The sequence below is a fragment of the Cucurbita moschata genome, unplaced genomic scaffold (assembly GCF_002738365.1).
Source record: "Cucurbita moschata cultivar Rifu unplaced genomic scaffold, Cmos_1.0 Cmo_Scf00008, whole genome shotgun sequence".
NCBI classification, from domain to species: Eukaryota; Viridiplantae; Streptophyta; class Magnoliopsida; order Cucurbitales; family Cucurbitaceae; genus Cucurbita; species Cucurbita moschata.
Genome location: NW_019268524.1, coordinates 3,833,782 through 3,845,242, shown reverse-complemented (window position 1 = coordinate 3,845,242; position 11,461 = coordinate 3,833,782). Strand labels below are relative to the sequence as shown.

The 11,461-nt window shown below is 32.5% G+C and overlaps 2 protein-coding genes across 2 annotated transcripts in view; both read right to left on the bottom strand.

Annotated features, from left to right (window-relative positions):
- The window catches only part of LOC111446730 (3-hydroxyisobutyryl-CoA hydrolase-like protein 5), an 8,132-nt gene extending 6,754 nt beyond the window's left edge, over positions 1 to 1,378 (bottom strand). The window contains exons 1-6 of the mRNA XM_023085668.1: positions 1,118 to 1,378; positions 893 to 976; positions 751 to 819; positions 580 to 643; positions 239 to 312; positions 30 to 113 (exon numbers count right to left, since the gene is read on the bottom strand). Of these exons, the coding sequence (XP_022941436.1) occupies positions 30 to 113; positions 239 to 312; positions 580 to 643; positions 751 to 819; positions 893 to 976; positions 1,118 to 1,150 (408 nt within the window). The 5' untranslated portion in view covers positions 1,151 to 1,378. The remainder of the gene's footprint in view (positions 1 to 29; positions 114 to 238; positions 313 to 579; positions 644 to 750; positions 820 to 892; positions 977 to 1,117) is intronic.
- A 572-nt stretch (positions 1,379 to 1,950) lies between these two features.
- LOC111446249 (protein ASPARTIC PROTEASE IN GUARD CELL 1-like) lies at positions 1,951 to 7,205 on the bottom strand. Its single transcript, XM_023084978.1, has 5 exons — positions 5,237 to 7,205; positions 3,989 to 4,153; positions 3,660 to 3,775; positions 3,120 to 3,183; positions 1,951 to 2,468 (listed from the first exon to the last, which is right to left on the bottom strand). The coding sequence occupies exons 1-5, from the start codon at positions 6,911 to 6,913 to the stop codon at positions 2,127 to 2,129; spliced, it is 2,364 nt and encodes a 787-aa protein (XP_022940746.1). The 5' UTR covers positions 6,914 to 7,205; the 3' UTR covers positions 1,951 to 2,126.
- Positions 7,206 to 11,461: the final 4,256 nt, after the last annotated feature.

Genomic DNA, 11,461 nt, shown 5'->3' with positions numbered 1-11,461 from the left:
AAAAAAAAAAAAAAAAAAAAAAAACCCACAGTTTTCTCTGTGACAACTGAAAATTTCATCGGCACCATGAATGATGCACCTCCCCCCATTGAAATTCCATGAACAAGTGCAACCTGCGATTGATATGAGCAGAAAAGCCAAAGAACTCAACTTAACCAAACTTTTTAAGGGGAAAAATATGTCTTAATAGACATGTTTCTCAACGATTCTTGTATAATAGGTTTAGAAAAATCATTACGTGGATTTTCTTATAGGTGTGGATGTGATAGCAGAGCCAATACATTCGGTAGACAACTTCAAGGCATGAATCCCCTGTCAAGCACGATGCATAAGAAATCTAAATCTAACGTAGTGATCATTGAAATTTAAGCATCGAAATCGTTGTTCTCATTCCCATCCCACATATTCTAAAGAGCTATTTTGTGAGGTCCAATATCGATTGGAGTGGAGAACGAAACATTCTCTAAAAGTGTGAGAAAATCTCTCCCTAGCATACGCGTTTTAAGAGGGAAAGCTCAAAAGGTAAAGCTATCTACTAACAGTGGCATCATCGTGTTTCAAAAGGAAACGAGCACCTACTTGTATTCCTGCCATCAAAGAACATCTTTAAGTCTCCACCAGCAGAAAAGGCTCGACCAGCTCCCTGTTTAAGACACATGAAGATGAAATCATAAAAGAAAACTTATGATTCTTATTTGTTTGGATTGTCCTATCATGCCCGTAGTTTGAAGCATGGATGATAGAACTGACCTTAAAAACTACAAGTTTTGCTTGATCGTCATTTTCCCATTTTTCTAAGTATTCAGCCAGAAGAGAAACCTACACGCAAACACAATCAGAGAGAAGCGAAAAATGCTAGAACATCACAATTTTTTAAGATAAATTTACGCACCACTTTGGATGAGATGACATTCAATTGTCTTGGCCGATTCAATGTGATCAACCTAACATGCCCAGATTCTTCTCCTAGAACAACCTGAAGGTTGATTTCGCGCATGCATTTAGTGAATGAAAGAGTGAGAAACTTCCACAAATTTACGAGAAAGCAAGTAAAATGATTAAAAACAAATAATAAAGTGTCGCAATCCAGAAAGTCACAGATGAAGTCAAGAACTACCTCCTCGTTTGGGTTAACAACTTGCTGCGCCATTCTGAACTCGAAATTCTGGATTGAAGTTCGCGAAATGAGCAATCAAAAGCGGCGGCAGGCGATCGGAAGAAACTGAACAAACAAAGGCAAATGGATCGAAAGAAACATAGTGAAATTGCAGAAATGTTGCTTAAAAATGGTGGAGACTGGTAGGCCGCCATTTCCGCTCTCACCTACCACCCACCAGGCAGTAAAATCCCACCTACCACAACTCAAATTCTAGTGGTAAGGTCATATTATGGAGGCTGCTCTATTGCAATTTACAACAGGAGGCTTTGACCTTTTGTCGACCACCTACTCGTTTTGTTTTCATTGTTGAAAATGATCCACGAGTAAAATATCTCGAAACAAATAATTAAATCAAAAGAAGAAGTAGGTGGAATCTTAACCATTTGTCTCTTTTGAACAACCTTAACCATTTATGTCTCTTTTGAAAATCATTTGTCCATTTCGAACAAAAGAACCTTAACCATTTATATCTCATTGGAACGAACAAATGAACCTTAAACATCTATACGAGGAACTTGTAACATATATATATCATCAATTTAAAATTGCACAACCCATCTTCTAAACTTCTTCAATCAACGGCTAACAAATCTTACTTACTCAAATTGGTATGCAATTCTATGGCTAAACACGGGCAACCGGGGAAGAAGAATCTGGGACTTGTGCTGGTGAAGAGAGAACGGTCAACCGAGAGTCCGGCGACTACGGCGGCTCTATGGTTAAATGGTCCGGCGAGAATGCCTGCCATGGGTAAGCTCGGCTAGGTTTACATGTGAATAAGACCAAAGCTTACATCAAGACAACAAAATTTGCTTTATATCAGTCCAACCAAAATTGTGAATCTCATCTCAGTCTCCAAAACAGAGAAATAATTGTGCTACAGAAAAGAATGGTTTGGCAGAAATTTCATCTAATTCTCTAAGTAAATCTATACCCATATCAATAATTAAATGAAAGATGAACACAATTACATAAACAAGTTGGGTTTAGATGCTTTGTATGTTGTCTTCAGCTTCCTGGTGGGTGGTCTCACCTTCTTAAACACCAAAGGGAATTTGATCTTTGAGTCATGAAACTGCTTCGTACTTTCCCTCTTGCACAGTTTTGCAGGAACAGTTGCTGTCTTGATGATTTGGATGCATGGGCACCTCACCCTATGGCGAGAAGCCATCTCGTTATACATTTGTTCGACAGCCCCGTTCAGTGTCGTATCCCGAAACTCCTTGTACATGTTGTGATAACCAGTTCGACTCTGATACCGCAGCCAAATACCGTAGTTCTTGATCTTGGTTGGGTTCTTTTCAAAAATCTACGAATTGCAAAACGAATTTGAGATCATTGATTTAGAGCATGGAGGCAACAGTAAGGGAGGAAACTAAGGAATAGAAAAGGGATGCTCACTTGCAGCCAAGAATCTTACATGAAACAGATAGAAGTAATTGTGGGAACCAAACAATAATATGATCTATTTATATGAAATTCTAATAGCATTCTCATTTAACATCAAACACAGTTATCTGATTCCCCGACATTCTATTCTCATACATTGTATTTTTCTAGCATCTTAAACAAAACATCCAACCAAATAAACCCTTAGGAGTGTAACTATTCAAATGGAATGGCAAATGCTCCCATTATACTTATATCTCATCCGAAAAAAACATAAATATGCATACGTATTCTAGAAACTAAGGAAAACTTTAGAAGAAACGCACACGCTTTATGAAACGTACAACAACGTAGCAAGCATACATCAAGACTTGAATGAACCCGCTATGTTCTTTTTCCATTCGGAGGAATGATATTGAAAAGTTTGTATATGAAATAGAGGAGTTCGTAGACAAAAGAAACCTAACACATTTGAGTTGAGCAACAAAAAAGCTGAAACTAGCTCAATTGACTACTGGCATGGTCGCACAAAAAAGACATAATATATAGAAGCGTGTTCTAGGCCCAATACCTCGTTGATGGCAAGAACTTGACCATTGCTCTTCTTGACTTTCTTCAACTTCCTCAAAAAGTACCTATCAGTGTGAGGATCAGGAAATCAGGATAACAACTTCAATCCATTTGAGACGAACAAATTTGAATTTTGAATTTGCAATGTGTATGAAAACATTTTTTCAGTATGTTTTTCTTGTCTTTCTTAAGGACTACTTTGAATTCTGAACCAATTCTCAAAAAACAGAAACAAGTTTTTGAAAACTAATCATTTTTTGCTTTCAAATTTTCTCTTGGAGTTTGAAATCATAGGTAGAAATAGAACACAGTAAATGACAGATCCCTGAATGAACAAAATACATCTTCCATCTAATGAGTCATGCACTTCTATGAATTTGCAAAAGGAATGATACTGTACAACTTAAATGCACTGATGAACAGTAATATGAAAATTTAAGAACTGCTAAACTAGGACTACAGGATCAAGATGAACATAATTATTCAAACTCCCAGTAAACAAGCAAAACGATGATAATACTCGACGGATTAAACAGCATACCAGAACTTGGATTTGGCTCGGACCTCGTTGGTAGCCCAAAGCTTCATCCGATAAATCTTGGGATGCTCATCCGCTTCAGAAGGAAGAGCCCTCCCCACGACCTGGTACTGATGAAACTGCTTTCCGTGAAAGCAAGGGAGAAAACAAATGAAAAACAGATCAAAATCATGCAAATTCACTTCCAAATGGATTAAAAGAACCGAATGAACAACTGCAACGCATTCTTTTACAACTGTAACTCATTCTTATCAGACATGAAAATGTTCAGAAAAAAAAAAATGTAAAAGAACAACCGACTAGATTTGAGTGTCCATGAAGCAGATTCTTACCCTGAATGAGACCATTTTGCACTCGATAATCTGAGAGAGATCGGCAACGTGCTTTGAGCTGGTTCTCTCCACAGCGCTACGCTCAGTAAAACCTAAACAGATCTGCTTCGCAATTGGGTCGCACGAGTACTGGACCGGCCCGGCCCATTTGAAATGCGTCTGTGTTTTTTGTTTCCACCAGAATTTTCATATACGTCTTTTTTTTTTTTTTTTTTTTTTTGAAATAATACAAAATTTTAGATTTTTTTTATTAATATTTATTTTATTTTTTTAATTATAAAAAGTTTGAATTTTGTGAAATTAGTCTTAATTTGAGTCCAACTCATTTTATATAAATATATTTACGTGTTAAATAATATCATAAAGTCAAATAAAAAATAATAATTAGTTATCGTCTAGTAAAAAATAATGTCTCATATTTTATGTGTGTATATGTCGACATATTATGAGATACGAGAATATATAACTAAATTAAAACTTTAAATATTGAGAGACCAAATTGTAACTAACTATAATTATACAACTAAAATATAATTTAATCAATTCGTTATAGTTCAATTATGACATTATCGAAATATTAAAAATTTCAAACTTTAAACTAGCCATGAACTATCAATACAATAAAATATCTAACACGTCGACTTATCAACCTTTTTGGTTTAATGTTTATTTGACAAATCGCTCAAATGTTTATATGAGAAAATTAGTTTTTGATGGTGATGTTTGATACTGTTTACCGTTTTGTCAACACGAGCATGTCATATTCGTTGAGGTCCTCAAACTTATGTCTCCAAATATATATATATATTGCAATTATTCCTTTTTTTTTATTGAGACTAACAAATTTTAAAAATTTTGTAACGTTTTTATATAAATTTAGTGTTCATAATTCATAAAAAAAATTATGGAGATTTTTTTAACAATTTTGAAAATACTTTTTTTATATGAAAAATATTATTACTATTTATTCATTTTTTTATTAAATTATATTCAAATTAAAACTAATTAAGTCGAAAAAGTAGCAGAACGAATGAAATGGAAGACTTGGGTGGTATTTAACAAAATAATAATAATAATAATAATAATGTTGTTAACTTGTTCTTTTTTTCCCACAAAAACATTTGTATGCTCTCCTCTCTCGAGAAAATTAAATTATTAACACTAAAAAAATTAATAATAATACAAGAAAGAACAGTGTTCTTCTACTTCTAAGATTAAGATTATGCTTAGAGATGGAATTAATTAAACGTCAGCGCATCTCATCGGCGCAAACCCCAGTCTCGAGTTCTTCGTATCGTACAGTATGTGAAAATTCTGCTGCTGGTAATTTCCGATGATCGACAGAGCCGATTTTGGAGTCCCTAACATCGCCAAGCAAACCATATCGAATTGCTCGATTCTGATGAAGTAATTCTCCACCGGGAATTTCCACACGGCGCCATCGGCGAACTGGATTTCGAATTCTGGAAATTCAAGTTTATCAGCGCTGGAGACGTTGTAGCAAGGATGTAAGATCGGAAAATCTTCAACCAGTTTATAGTTCTTTACTTTCCTCAGGAATGCTTCTTTGATGATTCGGTAAGCCGGATCGGAGAAATAGCTGAGAGTTGTGCCGGAATCGATGATTGTTCCGCCGGCGCCGTCGGCGGAAATTTTCCAGTTCTCCTCGGGGATTTGGAGCTTCTCTCCTCCGACGAAGATCGATTTGATTTGCAGATAGTAGAATGTGTCGACTGGATTTTCCTTTCCGCCGATTAGCGATGTGAATTTCAGTTCCGGATGAGTTAATAGATCTCTGTCTTCGCCGAAAATAAGTTTGCTGCTCACGCTCGTATCACTGTTTCGATCAACAAGACAGTAGGAGAAAGAATGGCCGTAGAGCGATTGAAGCTGCGATGAAAACGAGAGAGGTCCTCGGCCAAGCCCTAAAAGTCCGGCGGCGCCATGGAAGAGGCCTCTGTTCCAATGGCCGCATCCGAACATCACATTCTCCACTCGCCGAAACTCCGACTTCCGCGTCGTCGACGAGGTCAGATTGACGGTGAACGTCTCGAGCGCGAAATCGCCAGTGGTGTTCGAACTGTCGCCGTACCAGTAAAAGTAAGGGCACGATTGCGTCTCGGATTTGCACGGCTGCGGAGGATCTGGAGACGAAACTAATTGACATCGAGGATCCTTACAGGTTATGTTTCTGAAAGAAATTGAATCTTTAGGGTCGTAATAAGGCCCCGTTTGCTCGAAACAATCGTGACAAGGAACACATTGAATCCAGTTCAAATCGCTACCGGTATCGAGAATCAGAGAGAAATGTTTGGGCGGAGAACCGACGAAGACATCGATGAAGTACTCACCAGAGCCAAGACTAACGCCGGATTCAAGAGTCGCCATAAGCTGACCGGAGAAGTAGCCGGAGTAAGAATCAGGCGAAGCGGACGGAGAAACCGCCTCCGCCGGTTTCCTCCGCTCAGCATTGCCATTCTTCAGTCTCGAAGTCGTATCTTGATTCTTCCTCTCCGTGATTCTCTTATGAAGCGTCTGGATTCTCGCCAAATCCCTAACTGCAGATTCAGTAATCGATTCCTTCGGTTCGGTCACTCGACTCGTTGACCGCTTTTTCAAGTGAAGCTTCACCGATTTCTTCACCGAATTCGCCATAAACCTCTCTTCCTCTTCTTCATCTTCATCTTCATTACTGAAACTACACGGAGCACTCGCCGAAGAAGAAGCAATACCAGAGCTAATATTTTCCGGCAATTCGATTCCGAAAACACCAGACCGATTGGACTCGTTGAATCCTTGACGAACATGCGCTTCAGCAATCGTAACAAATACGCCGGAAAAAAGCAAGAGGAAAATCAATGCAAGATACACACTGCAATTTTGAAAACCTCTAGTACTGCCTGATTGTTTTCCGAGAAAATTCATTACGCGTCACCTCAAACGAGGGATGAAGAATCAAGCAATTTCACAGAGCTCACAGACAACAACAAAAAAATCAAATCCAGAAAGTGAAATCGAAGTGAAAAATCAGATTCACAAAAATTACACAGAAATCAAGAACAAACCAGACAGGAATTGTGAAGACCAGGAGGCAAAATCCTGAAAATGAGATGCCGCGGAAGCAGGGAAGAGAGAGAAGGAGAGAACTTAGAGAGAGAGAGAGAGAAAATGGTGGAAATTAAAGGGAAGAACTAAAAAGATAGGGATTTGTAATAAATACGGGAGAGTTTATATTTGATTCTAAGGGGCGCAATTCAACTCAACACAACAAGCTTTTATACAAAATTCGAGAAATCCAATTTAATTTATAGATATTAAAATATATATATATACACACAAGGAAGTCAGTAATATAAAATTATTTTCGGGTATGACGTGGTCACCAGTTTGGATGTGGCATTGATTCTTTCGTGTACCCTCTCATTTACTTGGGTATCACGTGGTCACTAGTTTTTATCTTGGTTCATCCCCGAGTCACATCTTGCTATAAAGATACCACTTTGATACCATTTATAATCATTCGTGCCTAAGATTCAATCCAAAATTAAGGAAGAAATATTATTTTATTTTGAATTAAATTTTCCATACAATAATGTTTTATTTATTAAATTAGGTTTGAATGAATACTATGATTTACAAATTTTTTATGTTTTTTTTTTTATTTTCTAATTTTCAAATATCTAATACGTTAATAATTTTTATTTTTTTTAAAATAAAATTTTGATATATTTGAAATCTCAACAAATTAATATCTACTAATTATAAAATTTATATTGACGATAAAAATTTGACTAATAAATACCATTGACGATAAAAAGAATTGAAGAAAAAAAAAGAAAAAAAAGAGCTCAACCAAAACTCGCTTCCCTTGTCACCAAGCTCTAGACTTTGACCGGTCTATTTTATTTTCATATTTGACCGCTTCCCTTTTTATTTTTATTATTTATTATTTTCAATCTCCCATTTTAAATTATTATTAAGCTAAATTAATAAAAATAATCTACCTTTACTATTTAATAATATCCAAAACTTTTAACAAAATTAAAAAATGCTTTTAAAATTTTAATGGGTTTACTTTTAAATTTTTTAAAATTTCAATAATATAATATTATGTTTTAAAAAAATTTATAGAATTTTGAAATGTACATTTAAATTATTACTATTAATATATAAATAAATTATTTATCGACAACTCATAGATTATAATAGTATTTTATTTTTCTTTTTAGACAAATTTACAGTATCTTAATTTGTTTATTTAGCTTTATATTATATTACTATTATTTCAAACTCAAAATTTAATTTTTTATCCATATAAATTTAAATTATCTATTTAATTTTAAAAACTATCAAACAAATCTATAAATCTTTTAATTTATATCTATTTAATCTATTAAGTTAAAAAAATACAATAAAATTTTCAATTTTATTTTATCTATTTTTTAAATATCAATATTTATGGATCTACTAAATAAATTAAAATTTAATAAAATATGTCTTAACTTTTTGTTTAAAATGCTCTAAGTCATCCTTGATTAGACCTCGTCAACTAAAACTGTGAATGTTTGCTGAATCCACCGCACCTAAATGGTGTGAAAGTTATCTTATTTATAATCAAATAAATTACAAGAATATGAAAATAGTAATAAATAGAAATAACAATAAATGGAAAGATATAAGGCAAATATATATATTTGCCTTATAATAACATATCAAATATAATATATATGGTAAACTATACTTTATTACTAAATATCCTTAACAATATTAATTTTTTATCAATATAAATTTAAATTATCTATTTAATTTTAAAAACTATCAAACAAATCTATAAATCTTTTAATTTATATCTATTTAATCTATTAAGTTAAAAAAATACAATAAAATTTTCAATTTTATTTTATCTATTTTTTAAATATCAATATTTATGAATCTACTAAATAAATTAAAATTTAATAAAATATGTCTTAACTTTTTGTTTAAAATGCTCTAAGTCATCCTTGATTAGACCTCGTCAACTAAAACTGTGAATGTTTGCTGAATCCACCGCACCTAAATGGTGTGAAAGTTATCTTATTTATAATCAAATAAATTACAAGAATATGAAAATAGTAATAAATAGAAATAACAATAAATGGAAAGATATAAGGCAAATATATATATTTGCCTTATAATAACATATCAAATATAATATATATGGTAAACTATACTTTATTACTAAATATCCTTAACAATATTAATTTTTTATCAATATAAATTTAAATTATCTATTTAATTTTAAAAACTATCAAACAAATCTATAAATCTTTTAATTTATATCTATTTAATCTATTAAGTTAAAAAAATACAATAAAATTTTCAATTTTATTTTATCTATTTTTTAAATATCAATATTTATGGATCTACTAAATAAATTAAAATTTAATAAAATATGTCTTAACTTTTTGTTTAAAATGCTCTAAGTCATCCTTGATTAGACCTCGTCAACTAAAACTGTGAATGTTTGCTGAATCCACCGCACCTAAATGGTGTGAAAGTTATCTTATTTATAATCAAATAAATTACAAGAATATGAAAATAGTAATAAATAGAAATAACAATAAATGGAAAGATATAAGGCAAATATATATATTTGCCTTATAATAACATATCAAATATAATATATATGGTAAACTATACTTTATTACTAAATATCCTTAACAATATTAATTTTTTATCAATATAAATTTAAATTATCTATTTAATTTTAAAAACTATCAAACAAATCTATAAATCTTTTAATTTATATCTATTTAATCTATTAAGTTAAAAAAATACAATAAAATTTTCAATTTTATTTTATCTATTTTTTAAATATCAATATTTATGAATCTACTAAATAAATTAAAATTTAATAAAATATGTCTTAGCTTTTAGTTTCAAATGCTCTAAGTCATCCTTGATTAGACCTCATCAACTAAACCCACCTTTAAAATACGTGAAATTACTTAAATACCCCCACCTCGGACATTTGGATGCCAAACCAAATTTATTGGTACTGTGAGCATATATATTAATTAATTCATCGAAAATTAAATGAAGAAATTCGATAATTAATTTTAAATAATTTTCTTCCTCATTAGTGACGAGGGAACAATTATTTTAATTTCAATAAATGAATAATTTTTAAAACAAAAAAATTTTCATTTAATTAAAAACAGAAATAATTTCCTGAGTTTTTATTTTTTATTTTGTTGTCCCACAGATGACATTAAATGGGCCGCTTTTTTTTCATTACCATTGATTTTTTTAAACACTTTTCACAACAATAATAATAATTACTTTAAAAAATAAATCATGAAATATAAATAATAACATAAAGGAGTAAAAAAAAAATACATTTTATTTTAAGTCATTTTATTCTAGTTATAATTATAAATACTACCTTATATTGTGATATAATTTATACTCTTGGATATTAATTAATTAGATAAATAGAAAAAAAAAATACGCGCTTATTTTTAAATAATTTATTGAAAATCAAGAAAAATATTTAAAAAAAACAATATATTATTAATGTTTTTGACAATAAACATATAACAAAACGAAAACGTCCGAATACATAATTTCGTAATATTTCAATACCAATATGTGTATAGTTTAACTGAACTTTTTAAATATTTGAAGGTACGTAGCATAATTAATTATTTAAATAAATAATAAAAATTTAAATTTTGACTTAAAATTATTAGTTACATTGAACCGGTGTATCCAGAAATTTCTATGGGAAAAGGTGACAGGCTTGCTTCCAAAACATGGACTCCATTTTTCTCAACGACAGACGCCAAATTGCCATACGAAAATAAGAACAGCAAAAACATGGTGCAAATAAACCAAATAAACTAACAAAACACATTGGATTGGCTGTCTGCCAATAACAATCGAATGCCATGGAGCCTTCGAATATTATTCTTATCGTCGTACTTGTGTGGCGTGGCGTTATGATTTTAACACGCTCACGACAAGTTTTGAAGGAAAACTCAAGCTTCATTTATGTTTTTTTGTGCGATTTTCTTGACTAGTTGTCAAATTTTCTGTGATGTCCCACATTGGTTGAGGAGGTGAACAAACTACCATTTATAAGAGTGTGGAAACCTTCCCCTAGCGCGTTTTAAACCCTTGAGGGGAAGCCCAAAGAGGACAATATCTGCTAGTGGTGGATTTGGGTCGTTACAAATGGTATCAGAGCCAGACACCGGACGATGTGCCGCCTTGGCAGTGTACTAGTAAGTTCGGGGGTAGACACGAGTTGGTGTGCTAGTAAGAACGTTGGCCCCAAAGGGGGTAGATTTGGAGTGACCCCACATCGATTGGAGGAAGGAAAGAGTGTCAGCGAAGGCGCTAGGACCCGAAGGGGGTGGATTGTGATGTCCCACATTAGTGCCTTGAGGGAAAGTCCAAAGAAGACAATATCGGCTAGCAGTGGATCTGAAG